The sequence below is a fragment of the Temnothorax nylanderi genome, unplaced genomic scaffold, assembly GCF_030848795.1.
Source record: "Temnothorax nylanderi isolate EJ_2023f unplaced genomic scaffold, tnyl_v1.0 TNYL_tig0005_pilon, whole genome shotgun sequence".
NCBI classification, from domain to species: Eukaryota; Metazoa; Arthropoda; class Insecta; order Hymenoptera; family Formicidae; genus Temnothorax; species Temnothorax nylanderi.
The window spans coordinates 580,208-604,038 of record NW_027249067.1 but is presented as its reverse complement, the minus strand read 5'-3'; the positions used below and the strand labels follow the sequence as shown (position 1 = coordinate 604,038).

The window sequence follows — 23,831 nt, the reverse complement described above, 5'->3', positions numbered from 1 at the left end:
AGATACCGCAGAAATGACCTACAGGACACACGGTGAATATTTCAGAAGATCTTGGAAAATTTGTGTCAAATATTCAGAAGTGTTATTTTCATCAAAGATTTCCGTTTTAGTATGTAGTATGTCCTATAGAGATGTTTATTTCAACTTACTTATAGATAGTAGAAGACAAAATATCAGAATATATCACTAATTTTGATATGTATAAAAAAAGACAAAATAACTATAGAATTAGCTAATATAAAAATTTTGAGATGTCAACTTGAATTAAACTTGATATAAAAAAATAAAAGATATAACAAAGATAGTTTCTTGTAAATATTGACTTTTCTTGCTTCATTAAAGGAAATTTTATTTCAAATATTTTATCAATCAAACAGTAAATTTTCCTATATTTATATTATTGACGCAAATATAGTAATAATTTCTTCTTTGAAAGATTTCGAAAAAGATCTTGACGCGCGCGTTTCGCGTATATATTATCTTTTTCACGTATATATTATTTTAGCTACGTGAAGCTACACAATGTTCTCCGTTCAGCTGTTAGAAAACATTCAGTATTCGTGCAACCATTTGTAAAATTGCCTCGGCGTTTGCTTTCGTATTTCGATATTTCCGTCCGCCTTGTTCACGTTTGGATCCAAACGCCGGGTCCGGCCATTTCACGCTTGTTGAACAGCGGACAACTCCGCAATTTGGGTAAAGGACCGTATCGAGTGCAGAGTTCAAGAAATTTCTAGTTTTGTTGTCAAGCTGCCCGTAGAAATGAAGAGAGAAAAAATGTTGAAATATATAAATTACATCTTCCAATAATATAAAAATAACACAGCAAGAGTAGAAAATAATTATGTTCACGCAATACTGTTAGTAATATTCTTGTCTACTCCCGACGAGAGAGAGAGAGCGTTAAAATCCGCGATGGAAAAACATGCATTTATAGCCGAGGTGACTTATTCCGCAACAAGGAATTACTTATTTTCTCAGTTGTCGCAGTGCCTAGGCAGCACTCTCTACGTAGCTGCGCAAATATCGCGAGGCTTTCGAATATTTAGAACGCAGGAGCCCGCAATTCCCGCCGGTAAACTGGTTTGCGCGGTAATTTCAATTATCGTATTGCATGGAGATTCGTCTAACTTCTCCCTCATAAATACATTAGTGTTAGTGATTTAACGCGGATGTGCAAATATCCGGGTAGTCGGGCACTCTCAGTTGCTACCGAAAACTTAGCAGGCAAACCTGGCCCAGGTACGTACGGAGTTTGAAAAGGCCATTCATTCAAGTAAATATTTGGACGACAAGGAAATAGGCTATTCACAATTTCTGCTGAAAAAATCGATTCTTTTTCCAACTCGCTAAAATTAAGTTCTTCAAGCTCTCATATATTCTACACGATTTTTATCAACGTACGTGCATCTAATTATAGCGTATTCTAAAAATAATACAAACATCACCAGTTAATTCTCAAAAATAGTAAATTCAAAATTTTCCATGCCTCGCATAAATGTTCATGTTTTCGTTATTATCATGAGCTCGTTTTTGTGTGTCTATTGCATTTAAATTTAAAATAGCTTTTTTTACAACGGTCTGCGATGCAGTTTCTATCTAGAAATGCAACGCGTGGCTGGAGGCGTATACGAATCCTCGAGAAACGCGTTACATTTTTCAGCGTCTTTAGCTGGAAAGACATATTCTCGCCGCACCGCGGAAATTTCATCTTCAGCTTCGTAGTGCTTCTCTCCTTTCGGGCTTAAGAAACTGTTCGTCGAGTAACGGGGTGCTGCCAATGCTACTACCAGTTGCGTGGCGGAGTAAAGGAAAGGACCGAAGTGCGCGCCGAGCTTAATCCCGTCGCCCTGGAAAAGTTCCGCATTCGCGGAGATTTTCTCGCAAGCCATCTCGCCGGGCGCGTTTTTATTCGTCCAATGATTCACATTGACTCCGCCGCAATTCGCGACCCTAATAATCCCCGTGACTTGTTTCCATGTGGTCGCGAGTATTCCTCGTATTATGAAATATCCCGCCCTTGAGAGCGGTGGCCGTTTAATCTTCTAAAACCGATGCGAACGCAGTTTGAATGCATGGTACATAATAAATTAACATTCATCATGGGAATGAAAGCTTCGGAATATATAATTAGAGGATAAAGATATTTCGCTTATTTACAATAATTCAATGCGGAAATGGGAGTATCGGTTAAATTTCTGATATTTTAAATGTCAGCGATTTAATTTTGTAGAAGACGCCGCGCCAGGTTAAATTAGCTACTTTTAGGTTTACGTTTTTTTTTCTCGGTATCCAGAGTTGAGAAGAGCGCCGGTAAATCTGGAACACGCAGCATGTTCGCGAATAATCGAAGCAATATATCTTAAAACTTCTTTTTTCCTTCGTCTCACATTTATAATATAACAACGGTAGCAAAGTTCAGCCACTGGTTTGCTCGAATACCCTCGAGGGCGAAATCAAAGATATATCATATACTGCAGCACGTCGCTCATAAAATCAGAGCAGTTCTGCAGTAAACGCGGTTGCCGCGACGCGACGGTGCATTTTGAGGTCGAAAAAAGCATAAGTGCTCAACTTGCAATCTGCGTTGTAATGTAACCAGATTATTCCGCTGTCGCATAAATACACGCGGAAACGCAATTGTTCATGCACGCTGCGCTCGCACAGACTTTGTGAAATTGGCAGCCTTCCACGTTCAGACTCGCATAAAACATGTACCACATAACATTAAAGAAACACATCTGTTAAAGCTATTAGGAAAATCACGTAAATATAATTACGTTTCGTCTTCAATCTGCAGTTAATTTTTCATTAACAAAATTTTGAATTATGTGGTAATGAACTTCAAGTAAAATTAAATTTCCGAGATGCTAGTAGGTAGAAACGAAATCTTATCTCGATGCTAAATTCAACGGTACTTTGACAGTGTTTTCAGCTAAAAGTTATCTGGGAAGATGTTATATAGTGTCAAACGCGAAAAAATTGAGTAAAAAAAGCGGCGAGTAATCAGATTTTCGCTGAGAAAAACTCGTCTCCAAATTTATCAAAGATTTCGTAAATGAAAGAGAACACGGTGTAAACCTCGGAGGAAAGGGAAAGGAAACTCTATATAAATCCGGAAAAAGAAGAGTACGTAATATTCAAAGTGCACGACCGAGGGGTTGTAAAACGAGAACCCCCATCTGTCCACGATATATGAGATACCAGCGAACCCTAAAAATCGACTCTTGCTATCGATCACGGTAATAAGTCACCTAGCCGATTCAATGGCATAGTAAGTGTATCTAAAGTGCGAGCTATTCCATTGAAAAATTCCATGTAACGCGATGCGCTGCGATCAATTGTAAAATAATATTAAAAATGATAAAATACAATACTAACGATATCTTATATGTATCTGACAAACGTCTCTTTCCGAAGCAATTAAAAGGCAAAAATGTTAAGATAAAATATGCGAGGTTAAACACTATAATTTATATGGTTAATAGTAAATTAATGAATAACGTTTTGTACTTGCTGTTAGTCGTAATATATGATAATAAAAGATACATTCTTTCATTTTATTAAAAGGAGATTCTCGTGTTTCTCGCCTTAAGCGATAATTGTTTTTAAATTCGCGTTATGGAAGTCGAAGCACAAAGACCGAACTAGCAGAAAAATGACGCGACAAGTTTCGTATTTGCCGTCGCAAGAATATCGCTTGTGATAATAATATTACTGGCACTTCGCGGAGCGGGCTTAATTTCGTTGCAGCACTCGGGCTAATCGATGGCGAAATTCTGTGGCGCTCGTAAATTCCGAAATGAGATCAACAACTTCCTCCCGACATCAACAGGCTGAAGAGAAATTCGTAGGGTCGATTGGCGCGATCGAAGGAAACGCGCGGGGGGGGGGGGGGAGGGACGACCGGACGACTGGAGTGTGCAGCTGAAATTTTTGGCGTTTTATGCGAACGCCCGAGTATACGGCACTGTTTTTCGTGTGGCAGCTGGCTCGCATGGTGGAACAACACTAAACTTAAGACCCAGGACCGACGTGGTGCAGTCTTATCGGCGCGCTCGCCTTATTTTTAATAAAAACTACGACGAAGGGGAAGGGTATGGTGCGAGATTAAAAAATTCACCGGCGCCCGGAGGCACTCGATGGCCTCGTAACTTAAAATTAAGAAAATTAGGAAGCCGCACGACCGGCTAAGCTCGCGAAACGTTTATATCCTGTTCTCAGGAATTTAATAGAAATCACTTAGCGAATGATGCACCTGCATCGATACGCCGCAAACTTTCAAACGCGTTTTCATAAACTGAATTTTAACGATAAGTTGATCTCACCTTATTGTAACAAGAAAATGTAGACTCAGTACGACAGATTAATTATCGTACGTTTGTAGAGAATATTGCATTATAAAATTTATTTTAATTGTGTGATATACTTTGCACCACGTCCTCGGAATAACATTAATTCTGCTATTAACGTCGCGCAAACCTTGGTATTCGGTAGTGAAGTTGCGAGAATTTTGTGCGAAATGAACAAACTTGCTGGAACGGGCCGGTTAAGTTTCCTACTTTGTCTATCATACCGCGCGACAGCCGGAAATATCAAAAAAAGTGAAGACCGCGGAAATTACAGGCGACACACGTATAAAAGCTGCAGTAGAGCGAAAAAATGCCACAAGCCCAGCAAATGTTTCTCGACGGTAAATAACTAATACGTAATGCCAAGTATGTTACATAATAATAATGAACAAAATTATTAGCATGCGCTTTATATATTTAGGTATCATTATTCTCAATTTAAGTAGAGATAAGTTCAAGATAAATTCAACGAGTGTCTGACATTAATTGACACTTGCAAGACTTTTATCTTCTCTAACGACGAAAAAAGAAAAACTCACCAGAAATACCGTCGTAGGTCCACCATTCCTCCCAACTGGCTTCGGATTCTGTAAATAGAAACATAAAAGAATATCAGTAAAAATCTGGTTTTTTTTAAATATTAATCACGTCTACCTTCTAGACTCAGTATCGTACAAACTGTTCTAAATTGTACAGTAACGCGGATACGTTGCACGTTTGGATTGCGATAGCTGCAATTTTCTTTCTCGCACGTTTCGCCCGAACAGTTCCCGAGACCCCGCAAGCATACGTACGGCGGAAAACTTTAGAGCTCTATCACTACGTCCGAAGACGCCGGCCGGTGCATCGATCAATTGCATTTGTAGATCGGGAACGATCGGTCAATCGATTACCGCGCGCGGCAGAATTCTAAGGCGGGCGCTCTCGAATTGTGCCACGTGGTTTTATGCGCGTCGGACATACCAGAAGTGCGACGGGTCCATCCCGTCGCACGTGCACACACTCGGGAAACTCGCGCTCCGTCTCCCTCCCTCTCGCCCACCCTTTCTCTCTCGCAGCCTCTCTGATCGTAGCTCGACCCCATCTCGCTTTGGACGCTGACCCATATTCGATTATCTGGATGCATGCCATCCAACGCCGTACTGCAAACTAATTGCTTCAAATTGGAAAACTTTCTCGGGCTATCCCGGATCTCCCGCCTCGTCCGCTCTCCCTCGCTCTCTCTCTCTCCTTTCTCTCTCTTTATTGTCAATCTCGGCGTTTCTCGCCGACGACGTTCCTCTTCTCGGTTCCACAAGCGATATTTATAGGCGTCTACTCCGTTTCAGCGTTCATGTTGCATTGGCCGTTACGGACTACCGACTCGTGTCTATAATATCTGACGCGCCACATGTTTATTCGCGTGTACGACGTGCAACATGGCATACATGCTCGCTGATTGTACAGTGTACACCTTAATGGGACCGACAGGCACGCGTTCGCGTAACTGCGCGATTAAATACCTGCAGTCTCACCTGCACGATCTGCAGGATGTCCAGCAGCTTCGTGCTACGATTCGGGGATTTATCAGGAAACATCATCAAAGAAGAACTGGACGAGATGCGAATATAAATTAACGCGATACATCGATCTCGACGAGTTTATCGGGATTAACTCGAGCTCCCGTTCGAGATAAATGACTTATATCTGAGAACGCCATAGGAAAGTCCCCCGGTCCTGTAGCGTGAAGGAAACCATTTTACAAGTATCGAAATCTGCCATCGTGCTCGTGTATTATGATCGGCGGAGAATTGATGCGTTGTCGTCACGTGAAATCAGGTTTCTTACGAAGGTGAGAGTACGTGTGAATTTTGGCTGTCAAGCGCGAATACAAATGGAATACGCGATCCGGCCGCGGCGAATATGCTCGCGAGAGCGCGCGACGGATCGACAATCGTGCGCGGCTTATTCGCATCGTGCATAATCGATAGTAACGCCTGTCACTGTCATGCTCGACGGATGATATTATCAGCTCGAGCATTGCACGCGGCAAATCTTGAACCCGATATTAGAATCATCGTCGAATCGAGAACAAATCGAAGAGGTTTGAGCTATTTCGCGAATTTATCTCTCTATGACTGCATTAAGCATCATCAGATCGTTAAAGACAATAGTAGAAGTAGCTGACGGAAGTAGGTGACAAACATTGTTAACTTTAATAACAAAATTGTATAGTCGAATTAATCTCACATCTTGACGGATGACATTTTAGCGGTTCCGATATCTTTCTGACTTTAATCATATTTTTTATTAAAGCAACAATTTCGACTCGATTTTCAGTGAAATAAAACAGATGGGTTTCGTCACGAGGCAATAAAAAGTTTATTAGTCTCGTAACCTCGTCCAAGTTTCGACCGTAACGTTTTCCTCTGACGGATATTTTAGGGCAACGTCGTCCAATACGACTAATTTGAATATTTCATTTGTGGAAGACCTGTTTTCTCAGCAGAACATTCCATCATTCATTGCACGTTTTATATTCAGACTGTTTTGACGCGACACTCGATGCATACGAAAAAAATATTTGTAGAGAATTCCACAGTTTGCGATCATAGTTTTAGTAACGTTGAGAATTACAACGAGAACCTGCAATTGATTCTCCTATAGCAATAAATGTTTATTTCAAATTTTGTGCGATAATGTGCACGTGCACGATATCTAATTCATATCCTGTCGTTTTATCAAAGTGACAAATCGATAATTTCGTCAGGCCGAAGTCCACGAAGTTACCATTAATACTGACTTGCATATGCGAAGATACGTTTACGAGGTGCTTCCTGCCGGCGTCATTTCGATTATACGATAGCGTTTATCGTGCCTGGATCGCACGTCCCTGCACACGAGCGATCACGAACGGCGTTTCAGATACTTATGTCTGACATAGCACAAAGAAGTATCTTTTAGCGCAAGAGAGTATCATCCAAAGTAACGATAACGCAGAACTGTCGCATATCGCTGAGAAAACTTTTATATTGAAGACGCGTGATAAGCGTGAAACTTTTTTTTAGTTTTGCGACTCACAATCAGTCGCTTTGTCATTGCGAAAACAAGTGAAATAGAGACTTTCGGTAAACACCTTAAGACCTACGACGTTATACCCGGAAATTCGCAAAGACCGTGCGCCTTTCTAATGCACGCGTCGATGCCTGACCTATTTCTGACCGTACTACTTACGTTAAGTAGCAGCGCGAGATGCCTCAAGTGAATCTCACTCGCTTTGCTTCTTCTCGTAATAATATCGTCCAACTTCATTCCCTCTTGTTTTCTTTTTCTCATTTTCGTATATCTTGCTTTAGTTGCATTATAAATGCGACATTATGTCGTGTAATAACACAGATGCGAAACATTTCCCTGATTATGTTTTCACGCTAACTGCGGAAAGACCAACGCGCATGGCAAATGTTCTGAGCACAAATTTAACAAGCCGCTTAAACGGGATGTGTCTGAATAGTTTATCTTCGCGCGGAAAAACCGTCGCAATTTCTCTTAATTACAAGATGAATCTGATGAAAAACAAATGAAAAAATGTACGAAAATGTAATATAAATATTTATATGTCATAAATTTTATCTAATTGTATATAATAAAAATCAATTAAATGTGCCACTCTTGATATTCTGTCATTTATTTTATAATAATTTCGTTATTCACAAGACACGTTAAGCGCCATCACGACTTATATATAAATTTTTAATAATATAATTATATTACTCCACAAAATATGTAGGATAAAATTAAAATGCGAGAAACAGTTTATTTAAAATATAAACGTAAAAAATGTTATAATCATCAGACGAACAACAATATTTCACACAATCCTACAGCAATCTAATTTGCTTATTATGTACTTCCGGTGCAAGAAATAAACAGTTAAAAGCAGACATATTGTTATAGGTTCTATGGACAACATTCTCGAATAAAACGTTATGCGAAATCTCTCGGAGCAGAAGTAGAAAAAGAAAGAGAGGGAAGAAAAAGAGAGAGATTAGTTCACAGTTATCCAAGGACGAATTACGCAATTATACGTGCAATGAAAGTCTCGGCAAGAACGCGCCCAAGAGCGGTCTCGCATGCACCGGATGCGTACATGGCTGCATGGGAATTGCACGCGGGTTAAAGGGAGCCTCGCCTCGGGGTAACGCCTGCGCCAATTTCTCGTCCGTCTCGCGGCAAGAGCATATCCGTACCGGCAGGTGCGAGCGCACTTACACAATCTTCCCGCATTCAGCAAATTGTTACTCTTATTACACGCGGAATCGATAGTACGCCTATTCCGCCGCGCTCTCCTTACCATTACGCCACTTTCTCGAAAACCCTTTTCCCTCTGGGAAAACAACCCGCGTATCCCTGATACGTGTGTCGGACCTCGCTCACCCTAAGGCCGGCGGAATAACTTTCCGCGAAGCTTTCAATAATTCATGTCACGTGCCGCGCTGTCGGAGATTCGCGAGAAATACGCAACAGGAAATTGATCTTATCAGAGAAAAGTTTAGCCCGGGCCTATATGAATAATTAGTACTTTATTTTAATTTCTTAAGATACGCTCTTCCTTGATGCAAAAATTACATTAAGTTCCTCGTCTCATTTACGTTAACGTAAGCATCCTCAAATAAACGTGACTTCTCCCTGTCGATGAATCGATCCCGTGAATAAGTTCCTCGTTCGATTTTTACCGCGAACGATACTATGAGTAAGCCAATTTTCGAGGCACCACGATATATAGGCGATAGGGTAGGCGATATTGCCGAATCAGAGGGAGGGAGTGTTTGCGCTAAATTAATTTCGGGTCAGGCGCGAGCAAAGACACGTAACGTGTGTGTAGTGAACAAAGTGAAACAAAATTGAATCACGGATCGAAAGTGCGGACTGCGGGCTTGGTGCAACGAGGGGTTATCCCAGGGCAGAACTAACGCACGCGAGGGTGTGTTAAAGCACCGCGGTTCGGATAATTTAAGTAAATATTTCGTGATATAAATGAAAGGCACGTGAGCCAGATACTGATTAAACATTAAAATTGATCGCCGTGGAGCCATACGAAATTACAGTCCACAAATGCCGGCGCGCCGTTTCGCAAGATAAGACTGGGCAAATAACGGTGCAGATACTATCGCCTGTACCTCTTTCTTTTATCAAGAGGCATATCAAATAAGTCTATAACTAACCAACGTAGACCGTATCACAGCAAAGTTATTTCACGATCAGGCGCATAGCGCACGAAATATTTTCGAGATACTAATGGGAGGTTCGCTCTGGATACAAACGATTCTCTAAGAAACTCTTCCTTTCGAGCAATAGGTTTTCCCCTCGTAAATCTTTTAATATTAATCTCATAAAATTCCAATATTACAAGTTTTATATTAATACGTAACATTCGTTGACGTAAACGGTTTTTTCTTTTAAGTATCTAAGAACGAATCTCTCGTACCGAGAGAGAGAGTTCCGATATTCGTTACGGTTTAATCGATACAGCCGGCGCGCGGCGGCGTGCCGACGATCCCGACACGTGATAATTCCGCGTAATTCTATTCGTATACGCGATGCGAAATTACCGGGCACCTTGAACGACGTGACGTGGAAGCGGAACGAGATCATCCGCCGCCCCGGCTAATTTTCTAATACTTATTCTTCTATTACAGCACAGCGCGCGCGTCCGCGCGTTACCATATTACCTACACTCGTGATCTGAATACATGCATATTCATCCATACGTCTTTATAACGGCGGGCGCACACAGCTAAGGACCCTTTTTTGCATAGAGAGCCACCCCGTATAAACGGATAAATTCAAATTGAAGCAGCACAAAAGTGTAAATGAACTTTGCGCCGAAAAGGGCCGCTTGTCCAGGCGCCGTCGACACGGATGACTTTAAAGGGCTCGGATGGCCTTTGCGTATATACGGCAGCCTCCGGATTAAAAGATGAAAAGAAGTACGAGCGTCGACGTACGCTCACCAGTTAATGACCGACCGTGCACTTTCCTTCGCGTATTTAAACGACCTGCGTGTAAATTTCTTTTATAATGAAGTTTACTACAAAAGCTTGAGGGTCAACTTCATTCTAACAAGCTTTTTCAAACTATAAAAATCTCCATAAAGATGCTATATACACACTTCAATTTCCTCGCAATATTTTATGAAAAGTCCTATTTACAAAGAATTAAGATTAGTACGCATCACAAAGTTTATATTGTTCGTTGTTTCTAGATAATTAGAAATATTGCTCTTTCTATCTTATTAATTATAAAAGTGCTTATTAATTATAGAAGTAAAATATACAAAGTGCTTTGTAATGACGACAAAAATGAAAACGCCGCAGAAATATTTCCGCGCCAATGTCAATCTTTCAACGTTTATCATAGCCGCAACGTTTATCATACTCCTCTTGGAACTTTGGATTAATCGCAAAGTATATGAGGGTAACAAGCGGGGTCGTAAACGAATTCTCTGCTACCTACGTTCTTCGCGAAGTGTCGGAGGGGTGCGGACGCGTAGGAGGGACTACTTGCGGCGTTCGTTCGTGCTCGAGCGAAGGGGGTGCGAAATGGGTTATACAGAGGAGAGTAGGATAGAGGAAAGGAAGGTGAGAGCCGGGGTGTCCAAACGAGTGGCCAAATGTAATTTAAAGAAGGAACGAACTTCATCTCCTACCACCACACTCTCGAGCCCACTCACCACCACCCGCCTCCACCGTCCCATCCTCGGGCAACGACCAGGAGGAAGAAGGCGAAAAGTTCAGTCTGGTTTACAATTCAGCCCGCATACAGCCCTGCCCTCCTTCCCGTCTTTCTCAGCATCATCATCTTCTTTTCTCACTCTTTCTCATCCGTTCTCTCGTCACCATTCTTGTTTGATTTCGCCGAACTATACAGTCCATTTCGAGTTTGCCTGACGCGAGACACTATATAACGGTACCATCAATCGATGAATAATATTCCCTTTCTTTCTTCCGGTCATCTTCCTTTCATTATCACACGGTTAATGCCATAAGACTTAATGAGTCTACCTGATAATTTGATAGGCGAACACTTAAATTTTGTATTCCAAATTTTACCAATAAATGACTGACATTTATGTCTTTAAGATTTTTATACACGGCTTCTTAATATATAATTTTATGCATGTCTTAAATAAGGAAATAAAGTGGTTATAATTAAGAAGTATTAAAAAATATTACTCGCAAAATATTAAGAATCGCCGTATAAATTTCTTCTCTTAATCTTCTTTATATCTTGTATATACTTAAAAAATAAGTATATACTTATTTTTTAAATAAGAAAAAACATTATGTAAGTAGAAAGTTGTAGATAAAAAAAGACTTTATGATTTTATATGATCTAAAAACTTTTGAGCGCGAAGAAATTCCCATACTAGTAAATTCATAATTTAGATAGAGTGCCGTAGTACAGAGTCCATTACAGATAAACCAACTTAAAATCTTTTTAAAAATATGTTTAAATACGATAAAATACTTATATATATAATAGAATAAAATATATAAATTACAAAAATAATTACAAAGTAAAGAAAACCTGAAAAAGAAAAACTGGATAGATAACCAAATTTAAACGTATACAAAGTGGTTTGACATAAAAAAATTAATAGTTAATTGAAGAAACTAATTTGACGCTAACTGATCGAATAAAAAACATCTATATATCAAATCTTAAATAATGAAATATCCGGCATCTAATACAAATTCTGTCGAAAATAAAACATGATTGGTAATGAAGAACCAATAGGAAAACCGAACGAGATACGTGCATCCAGCTCCTTCGATATTCACTTAACGTGTGGTTCCAGCAGAACGGATGCGATTCGTTAAGCTTGATATCGCCGTGCACTTACGGCGACAGCGGCAATAAATCGCATACGCGCACGCGAATTCTCAACGATTCGAAACGCCGTCGAGTGTCTGCGTGTGAATGGCTCGCGTCTACGTGTAGACCGTGTAAACTACTTCTTTACGCGTAATCCACGTAGACGGTGCATAATTCACGCGAACGGCGCCACTAATGGCCACGCTTCTCCACCTTTCCCTTGTTTTTTAAATAAACACTTTAATGGAAGAAATTAAATTTAATTTACGATTATTTGAGTTTTTCCCGTTGTATTACAGCTAAAGTAAACGTTAGCACGAGAATTATTTGCAAGATAATTTTAATTTTGCACGTGTTGCACACGGTGCAAATCGAAATCGCACGCATCGGCGAATTTCTCCTCGTTCATCGATTAGGCGCTTTGCTTCGATCGGCGATTGCGCCCACCTCGTCGGAGCGCCTGCCCAAACATAAACTCTTAACTACTTGGTGCACGGATCGAACCGACGGCGGCGTCTCTAGTAAGTGCGGCCGTAAACACGCGCGCGGGGTGGTCTCCTTAATCCTTAAAACCTCCGGTCCGCGCGATTCGTTTCACCGTTCATCCCCGAATTTATAGCCTTTTCGCGATGCGGCGCGTCGCGTCGCGCCACCGACGACGACGCTGCCGGAGTCTCGTTTCGGAATTTTCGCCCTCATCTTCCGCGACGCCGCTCTATACGAGCGTTTTAGTAACGACCACCGTCGTCGTTTCCATTTCCCCGGCGGGAGGGGAAGGGGAGTGGAAACAACGTGTAGGAAAAAGAGGCGGTCTCGGGATAAAGGTTCCGCGCAAGTCGCGCGTTTACTTCGCGTCATCAGCGTAATTGTATGCGAGGGAATAAACAAAACTATAAAGCTCTCGCCGGTCCGGATTACTTTTCCGCAAGTTCTCTCCTTGCGGTTCCCGTTCTCTCTCTTTCTCTCTCTCTCTCTCTCTCTCTCTCTCCACGGCCATTTTTCTCATCGCCTCTCTTTCTTTCTCTTTCTCTCTCTCCTCGCTCGGTTTCTTTACGTCCCGTGGAAGCTCCTTGCACTCCCTCTCGCTCTCCTATCTCTGAAGCTTCCGGAATCGAGAAACGCGCGTGTGCGCCTAACTCACACGTGGCATCGACCCTCCCGCGCACATGAGTCTACAGGGTGTATCTCAAAACCCAAGAATTCAATTTTTCATTTTACAATCGTTATCATTATTAACGCGACTAAATAAAACTGTATTCTATTCGCATATAAAAAGGTATGTTACATAAAAATAATATTTAGTGTGTCGCGGATCTTTTAGACTTCTTGGGAAGGCAGATCTCTACATTTCAAGACACAGCCTGTATACCAATACGCTTCTCATGAAACTTGCGCACGTATGGGTGGTGCGCATGTGTAAATACATGCACACACAACGGCACCCGGACCGACTCCCCAGCCTTCCTTGGCGGTTGCTTTTTATTTACCCCATTTCCTCCTTTGTTTACTCGAGGGGTTCCTTCGCTATCCTCGTTCCTCTTCTTCTTCTTCTCCAATGGCTCCCAATCCTCCTTTCCTATGGAATCGAGCACAGCCTCGGGGATGGCGCACAGGGCCGAATCAAACGAACTCGTCACCCTTGTCGGCGTTCCCTCTTGAGAATCGGCCAATGGGATTAACGGGCAATCGGGGTGGCAGGTGAAATTCTCACTGGAGTTCCACTCAATGACTCCTTTAAACTCCTGCGGTTGAAGTTCTCTCGCGAAAAAGATTTCGTAGATAAACGCAAAGCGTCGATCATGATCGCCTTTTCTCGATTCGTTTTCCCCATTGCGCATACGTAGCGTATGCCCTCACACGTCTTATACAATTCTCATAAAACTTTACGAATTTGTATAATATATGCAAATAAGATATTGCAGGCTCTGATGTGTGCGCGATAGAAAGTAATTTTAGCGAAATCGCAGGCAAGTGCGGATCTATTTTGTATCTGCCATATATTTATATTACGGTATTTATTCGTTAATTATTTGTTAATATCATATTTTACATGTATATAGTAAATAGACTTTTCAATTTTGCTATTTTAGCTTTTACGCGTAATTATTTCATTGCTTTAAAGCTGAAATTCCAGCCAACCTATTTTACCTTCTCAGTTTCCCGATGGTAGTTTATGGCATTTATCATGATTCTACCGCAAAAGCATGCGTGTGTGTGCGTACGTGTGTGTAGGCAAAACGCGTCTGGCGACGCTTTATCCTTTTGTTGCGACAGGCAGAGCGCATGGCTACGCCACTGACGTTAAATTTACGTGAGAGAAAACGAGGGGTGCAGGCACCGCACTCGTAAATACGCCCTCGTAAACACGTGCCCCCGCGGCGGCATTAGGACACGTAAATGAACTAATATCGCGTTCCACCTCTCATCCTCCGCGGCACAAGTGCTTTCCCGGCGCCGGTCCTAATTACGCTAGCATAATGAATCCGTGAGACGAAGCACGATGATTTCACAATATTCTCCACAAACGACCCAGGTATAACGGCAAGACTGCGCGTAAAGCGCAGTTGCGTCAGAAAAAGATAAACAATGCCAGTGATTGAGCAATATTACAATTTAATAATTTTTCAATAAAAGATATTAACGCGACTCGTTACAACTTCATCTCAGACATGTAATAATGTGTTACTCATTTGATAACTACGTTTTTTTATAATTTTATATATTGTATAAACATCTATTTCTTAAAATAATCTACTATAATTTAAATTAAAAAGGCTGGCAGAACAATATATTGCTCTTTAAATATGTAGAATCGTCCTATTAACCGGTGCTCGATTTCCGGGGAAACATGCACGTGCGTGCCATTCGAGAGATGCAACACAGGGACGTTCATCAGTGTCCTTAACTTCCGGAATGCTCATCACGCAAGGAAACATCGAATGCAAGCGCAACGGGTTAAACCCGTGAGAATGAGAGTTCGTAGCGCTGGGGGGTTTGAGTTGCGTGTGCTGTTTCTAAGCTGCTTAGAATTTACGAGCTACGTCGCAAATGGCACCTTCATCCTCTGTCTCGGGATGCAACCGAGTAAGACATTCGGCCTGATCCGTGAACTTTGCTGACATTGCGACAAGCCAGTGTGTTCCGTAAATTTCCGATCGACCAAAACGCATACGGTCGACGATTTGTATCATAAAATTCCGTTTCGTCTTACAGCAATCTGAATAAGAACATCGTGTTCAACAATCGATTATTGTTTGAGCTTAAAATATCTTCCTTTTTTTTTTAATAAGCAAACAAACGGTAACGCATATTAACGATGCTGGTTTGCATAACTTTGATACTGATTATCCAAAAAATTCCTTTCGTTAAGTAGATCCGTCCTGGATCGCGCGAGCCTGCAAGAAGACGACGATGTGTACTTAACTTATTCGTTACAAAGTTCCAATATTGGATTATTCGACATTATCGACTTTGCTTCTTCGAAACTGCCATATACGTGATATTTTTTATCGCTTTCGTTAGAGATGTTTATTTTCCAAGGAAGCCCAGCAAAAATTGATACATCCATCCGAAATTGTGACGCGCCGTTTTTATGTTTCTCATAATTCACGTGGCAAAGATATGAAAAAACATATATATATATGGTGATGGTGACGAATGAGTTAACATATTCTACATTCTTGCAATTTTTAATTCATTAACTCACATTCACATAAATGCCACACGGGAGACGCAAAAGAGAGGCGCGACGAGGTCGACGTTTACTTTCTCCCGGACATGGCTGATGGTGCGTACGCACTTAGGAACGGAGATTGGCGCAGGGCGAGAGGGAGGGCCGGAGGGGTAACTTCGTTCAGGTTAGCGGTGATTCGATTTACCTGGAAGGCCGGTACGGCCAAGTGTACAACATGTTGCAGGCTGGGACAGCAATATGTAATCCACTTTAGCCACGCGCGCGCTGCCTCTCCTGTCTCTCCTTCTCTGTCTCTCCGCTCTCTCGCGCGATATTTATCCCTCTCCCTACTCCCGTTCCTGTCACCCTCTATCTATCTTTCTCTCTCTCTATCTCTCTCTTTCTCTGTTCTCGACCACGGATGCTGCCTATCGTTAAGTAGATTTTCCATATTACGAGAACGCTATCATCGGGCCTCATGTTGCAAAATCGTAAAAAATAAATACAATCGTTAAAAATCACATGTCAAAGTTGCTATGAAAAAAACGCGATTATAAGAGATTTTATGAGAAAAAAGAAAATAGATGTTTCTAAGAATTATAGAGAGAAACTTTCGAAGCATCTCTGCCAATAATAAAACGTAATTCTGTTCTTGTCAACCTTTATTATCGAGATCTTATTGATGGGTCTTTGTAAATTAACTCTTTTTCTCTTTTCCCCTGTTTAGCAAAAAACGAAGCCAGTATATTGTACAATTTAATTTATTATCGTTAAATGTAAATAAGATAATAATTTCATAAAATCCATATTGAATCAACTAGTAAAATATATAAATCACAAGAATTTCGAACGTTATAATCTACTTATATTTGCGATATCTTTTCGTTTCTTATAATATGTATAGATTTTCTATAATGTTTAACTAATATATCTGCATTTTATAAATTATCATAATTTTAGCATATAGTAATATTAATAATCATTTAGCATCTATAATATATATTTCTTCTTACTGCGTTTCAATAATGTAATCTGTAACGGAACATTGCGCAACCAATGATACTGTTAGTTTAATTTCGATTTGACTTGTTTACGGGTCGCAACACCGACGATGACTTCGTGTATTGTTCTTATGTGAGCCCCATTGTAGGTACTTTATCTTTATTTTTATTTTTATTTTTATTTTTATTTTTATTAAATGTAACAACATCTGCCCTGAAGAAGACCAAGTAGGTCGAAACGTTGGCTTTAACAATTAAATTGATTCTCACGGTTATTGTAAATTTCTTTAATAACACCTAAAAACCGCTCGTAATACAGGCCGTAATATTTATTAGCTCTTGCTTCTGACGAGCGTAGATTCTTTGTCTTATTATTTCTTCTTATCATATTTAATCATGAACACGATTACTTAATTTCAAATTTCATTGAAATAAAATAACCATGTAATTTAATCTAATTATATTTTATGTTCTCGAAGAAAATAAAATCAGCAATAAAACTTGCAAAAAGAATTTTGCTAACATGCGTATATTGCAGCAAAGTTGAAAAGGAACGCCAAGTACTGGAAGCGTTGAGCAATATTCAAATATTGTGTCGCAATAATTAAGAAATAACACGACATAATTAAGCGAAGCAAGAAAGTCTCTCTCTCTGGAGAAGGGCGGAATATTGCATCGCATTTTACATTTTGTGCATATATTTCTGGAAGACCGTATACTGTATTTCGTTTGGAGACAGTCGTACAGATTTCGCCATCTTACCGGGCCACCCACCCTCCCGTTCCTCTTTCATCTTATATTCATCCACTGAATGCCAACCGTGCGCCAACATTTTCCGTATTATGGTTTCGCTTGTCGATCGATCTGCTCACGATTCCGGGTAGAATCGTTTGAGTCGAATGCATGCGACGGTCTCGGCTCGGAGAAGCTTGACAGAGGTCGGCCTTAATAGTCCGCTACCATAGCCGACGTAATAATAACAAGGCACACCCGGTAATTAAACTCAGGAGATCGGCCGTGTCCTTCCCTAATGACAATGCGTCGGTCGTATTCATTAATAATTTCTCGACCGACCATATCCTTGAAAATCAAGATTGTCGCGTAAATTCAAATAAATAAACCATGTAGCGATTTTTCTATGTATAGCTTTATATACGGTACACACTGTGTATTCTCGAAAAACAATGGAATTTTGTTCAGGTAAATTAATCATCATACATACATTTAGAGATCAACTATAGTGAGAAATCTACTTAACGAAGAAATTTTAGTTTATCTCTGTGTAACAGTATAGAATAACAATTTTCTATCCAAAGATAAAGTATGTTTAATGTTTAACCTGCCGCTCGTGATGCGTAATTATGGAAATTGTACTATGTAGATACACGAGAGCTCAAGATACATACTACCTATTTTCATGAAATAGGAATGCGTTAATTAGACGATTACCGCGGCTATTGCTTTCAACATAAGAGAACGATGTCCGCGCATTTTCCTTCGTAATAGCGTCATCGAATCGCGCGCTTGATTGGAAATTCCAGGACGGCATTTGTTTCACGTAATATTCTTTTAAGACGGAAATTTCAAATTGTAGCCCGGAACAATTGGTAAGGATATAATGTAACGTTATTTCTATCTGTGTAAAGTCTATTGCGTCACATGGGCAAGTACATGCCATAACTTACCAATTTAGAGCAGATTTTCATTAGTTTAACTTCCGCCGGCGTGTCTCTACTGTTCCACAACATTCTGTGGACAGCATAGTTTCTCTCTTGCGCTCGTAATTAATTTAATAGAAGGTATACCCGGCGTGAGTGAAACCGCTATACATAACCAATCTTCGTATTATCTTATTCGCGTGATTACATTACTTTGTGACTTCATATTCCATTGATGCTCATCAATTACCATATAAATAATTGTACAAATGAGATCTTTTGTCAAGTAGGTAAATATAAATATGTCAATATACGATCAGGTTAGATCTTTTATGTCTAATAGTATTTTTCGCGTGAATTTATATTTTTGCTTCATAAACTACTGTCGGTCTTGAAACGCAGTCTGAAGCTAAAATAGTACAATTACATAATTAAACTGATAATTAATTTAATACACACCGATACTAATACGCATCTAGTAGAACCAATGCAAAGGATGTGTTGCGAAAAATATCACCCCAGCCCGGATTCGAACCTGAACTTCCCTACATAAATTCACGCAAAAAAATATTATTAGGCACAACAGATCAAGCCTCACTGTATATTGGCACATTTTCTATTTACTTGATTGTTATCATAATGGTCATGATCATACACTTAATACAAGATCTTTCATTTTTGCGCACCGACCAACGATGGCATCTTATTGTCAATGCCGCGAAATCCGACTTATCAAGTAGAATCGACGCACAAATAACAGCGCGTCAGCGAGTCAACCCGCGACGTAATCCCGCGCGTGTCACGCGAATATTTGCTGATGACAAACTCGCTTTCGACCAAGCCACGTTGACCGGGCCGTGAGTCCAGTTAGTCGAGTGTGTTTAATCGAATAATATCTGCGACACCCAATAACAATACCCGCCTCACCCTTCTCATTGTCGCGGCACGATAGCGCACTCGCGTGCAGACACGGAAATGGAGGCGAGTGCGCGGGTGCGCGTTTATACGGATGTGCTCTGTGTTAACACGTTTATGTACGAGAGATGCATTCCCCGCTGCGCTACCTGCTATACTCGCGTTTATCGGCCACGCTCAATACGCATGTTTCTGCACGCACAACCGCATCCACAGGCGACTGCACACGTCCGCGCGTCCTTGGTTATTTGTTCGATATGAGCCGGTGTAAACAGTTTCGGTTATTTGTAGTATATCGACTAAAATCTGCGGATATACATTTATAAAGCGAATCACAATTATATATTTTTCTGCGCACTTTTTCTTTTTTCTTTTTTTAAACGAGGTATCTCATTACACTAAATTTAAAATGCCCGAAACGGAATTAAGGACGTTCTCCGGTCCTTATACTAGAGAAAATCGATTTTCTTTAGATTTTCTTGAAACTGTGAATATACGTTAATTTAGGTGTGCTTTATGCGTGGTATAAATTTCAGTACCTCTTCCGGTATAAAAAATCAAGATACTGAGCCTCAAAGTTTCAATTTTTACCCAAAAAAATTTTTTAATTTAATTTTTTTTTAATTTTGGCATTTTTTCCTTATAGAACTCGACGAGAGGAGCAACTTTGGTCCTTTTGACCAACCTCGTATCTCTTACCGTTTGGCCTGGAAAACCTTTTCATTAGTAAAAGTTGAAACTTTGAGGCTCAGTATCTTTATTTTTTATACCGGAAGAGGTACTGAAATTTATACCACGCATAAAGCACACCTAAATTAACGTATATTCACAGTTTCAAGAAAATCTAAAGAAAATCGATTTTCTCTAGTATAAGGACCGGAGAACGTCCTTAATAGACGATTGTTTTTCCTCGATAAGCTTATTGTACTTTTATTCAAAATAGCTTTTAATCTCTTAACGTATAAAAAAAACTTATAAACATTTTATATGCATTCGGTCGTATGTCTGTTGATAATAAGCGATTATAAGGACTAACCTAATCCTATGTGACCGCATATTTCCAGATACACGATGCAGAGAAGATAAATATGTACCTGTTGTGAGCGTAATTAGGTTCACGGTAGATGATATTTTAATTAGTACACTAATTTAGTTCACTACCAGGGAGATCCAGATTTTCATCGGTATTAGTTCGGAAATGTATGACACCGACGAATACCGAGTGGGCCGATACGATAATTATCCACCCCGAATATCATGCGATAGTGCCGCCCTGTGCACGCGTTATCCTTTAGATTAAGTTGGATATTACAGACCCGCGTATTATTAACGAATACGTTGCGCATGTTTTCTTAGGTAATAGTAAATATTACATTAAATAAATAATTAGAATTTTTATTTAAATAGCGACAATAATTAATACTTTCTCGCATTTAAGTGACATTTATTTATAACTTTAATAAAAATTATAAACAAATAACTCGATGAGAAAATAAACTTAAAAATAGTAAAAGGATAAAAATCTTTTCCTATTATTTTTGACAGAAAATGTTAAAAATTTTATTAGCCTTTCTTGGCCATAGGTTTATTAAATTTTATTCCATATAGATTAGTATCTCAAATATTTAAGTAGGTAATATCTATAATAGAAATGGGTCAATTCAAACAGCGCTAATAGAATTGAGTACGAAGCCTATCTTGATTTCTCGCACGTTATTTTGAGCAATTCAACCTCCGCTGATCCGCAATTGCGTATGTGCCGATCTACCCACGTGCATACGGAATTCCCGACCGGGTGTCTACGCGTGTGTCTATATGTAGATGCGTGTAAGTGTGTCAACATTGTGTATCTATAACCCCGCAGGATGTTTCGGGTTAGGATTTCCCTGGAATGTTATACCGCGCGCGTGTGTGGGAGAGGATTGGTAATCCGGTGCGGGAAACGAGGGGTAAACGGGGTTTGAATTTGGGTCGCGAGATAAGGGTAATCCAAGGGTTTCGAAATGCCGGATAATTTCTACGAGGACCTTGTGTCCCGCGCCTCGCGTTTACGAGTATTTCGGGCACGGTGGCCATCGCCTCGATCGCGAGAGAGAGAATGCGGGTAATTTCGTATCGCGAACGGTCCCGAACGGCCGATCCTCGTTTGCGGCCGGGGCCCTCGTTTTGAAGTTATGCAACCGGCCAATTATTATCGTACCGGTGAATCGCGAGGAAATACATATTGCCGGATTATACGGTCTCGCGTGGCAAGCGCAGAATCATGGAATTATTTAACGTCATCGGAGGGATGAACCCCAACCCTCGAAACGGCATGCCCGAGACATAATGCACTCCGACCTCCTCCATTTCTCGCTGCTCATTTGATACAACTCGATACAATAAGACGTTGCAATAAATAAAATCTAATTGGGACGTTGCAAGAGATATAAAGTAGGCAATTAAGAGAATTTATTGAAGGTAATAAAAGATAATAAAAGATTACACGTAAGTAACTCCGTTTTTATTGATATGGAGAGAGAGAGAGAGAGTCGCACATACATAAATAATAATGACGAAAGATTTGCAACGCAAAACGGCTGCTGTTTTAACATTCAATAACCCATCGATATTAAAATATCTCCTCCAGCTACAAAATCGACAACCTACAGCGCGCGCGATTTTCACCTCCGCGCTTTTTTGCCTCATTTTTCTTTCTTCTCCCAGGGAATACCAGTGAGCCATGCAAATACCGTCTCGAAATAAGATCGCGCGCCGTTATCTCTTCCTTACCTCGTTTTTTCCACCGCGCGTTTGTTCTCTCACGTTCGTTCTTTCGTTCGTTCACCTCGTTCGGTATTCCTGACCGATAAATTCCTCGTGGATTCTCCGGAGCAACCGTGGGAAAATGGTTTTCACGATGGGCTGCTTAGCGAGGGATAATAACGATAATAATGACGCTAACGCGCTGCATCGCCGTCCCCGCCAAGGCGAGAGGAACTACACGAAGAAATCGAAGGTACGAGGTGTGCCCGAGCGGGTCGAGAGATGATGGCTGAAGGCAAAGAAAGGGGGCAAAGGTGAGGGAAAGGGTAGTGTGAGGTAAAGATGGAAAACTTGCCAACTGAGTTATTCCTCGCCCGAATTCTTCGTCCCTCAGTCTACCAGAACGAAGAAGGAAATATTATTTCGCTTCCATTGGGGTTCCTCTTCGCCCGCTGCTGCCACCATCCGCCTCCTTCCCCTCCTACGGTTCCCTTTGTCGTTAATCGAGAGTTCGAACTTTAGATTATACTCGCCTTCTGCGTGCCTTCTTTGCCGGCCGGTGAGAATTCAAAGGACATTGTGTCGAAACTTGGGAACAAGAACCCGTTGAAGGGTGCATATAGCCCCGGTGCGGATAGCGGGTTGAAAAGGGGGAAGAGAGACAAAAAGAAAAAGGAGATAAATAAGGAACCAAAGCAAAATGCGGAGTTGAGTTATTCCTATCGCGATTGGGAGAAGTCGTCTCTGCGGAAAGACGAACGGCTTGCGCTGCTGCCATAGGGAAGAAATTTAGGCGGTCGTGATCTATCTTTTTGACAGATGATTCTGGTCAAGTAAAAACGAATTTGCAACGATGTCCTTCCTGATACAATCGGCACTAACAGCTAAAAATGTGACTCAATGCATGCAAATTTGTCTATTATTGTCTTACAGCGCAAAAAACAACGTCGTATATTTAAATTAATTAAGACATATATGTATATATTAACGAAAAGACTTATCGATTATTTACAAGTTAATAATATCACGATGGTAAAAAGCAAAATAAGTTTCGCGAATCAGCTCGCAATTGCACCTATCGTTTCGCGCTTATTACGTTTCAGATTGCGCTTACAAAATTACCGTCTTTCGTACACAGGGCACGTCATTCTCTCTTTCTCCTTTTTCCGTTGCATTCTATTTGGAAGTCGACGAGACACGCAACACGGACTTCTCGTCGGCCAGGGAAAGAACGCGTTGCTCGATGTAACGGCAGCGAAGTAACGGCGCGAGCAAGGGGCGATCCTCGTAGCACACGGTAAAATACTGCGCAAAATTGTTAGCGAAACTATTCGCCGGTGTTTCGCCAACTATGTCGCATCATCGTGTCCAGAATAGGGTTGGTCGGGAAAGGGCTCCGCGCGCCGCCATGTCGGCTTATTCCATGCCAACAGGCGCGCGTTATGCCGTCTTATGCCATCTTGTGTGCCTGTGTATACGCGCGCCTAAGTAATACCTACGTGCAGTTTCGTGCGAGACCTTGCAAATTACTAGATGAGGCGAGTAGAAGTCAAAAGCGGAAAGTACGTTACACAGTCCTGATATCGTGGACGCGTATCTTGGTATTATCCCTTTGAGCGGCACTCCACCGTAT

General features: G+C 40.8%; 1 protein-coding gene across 3 annotated transcripts in view; it reads right to left on the bottom strand.

Annotated features, from left to right (window-relative positions):
* Carpa (Carbonic anhydrase-related protein A) overlaps positions 1–23,831 on the bottom strand; it is a 128,476-nt gene that overhangs the window by 65,878 nt on the left and 38,767 nt on the right. For all 3 annotated transcript variants that reach the window (XM_071712021.1, XM_071712038.1, XM_071712030.1), the window contains exon 2: positions 4,892–4,939. In XM_071712021.1, coding sequence (XP_071568122.1) covers positions 4,892–4,939 — 48 coding nt within the window. The remainder of the gene's footprint in view (positions 1–4,891; positions 4,940–23,831) is intronic.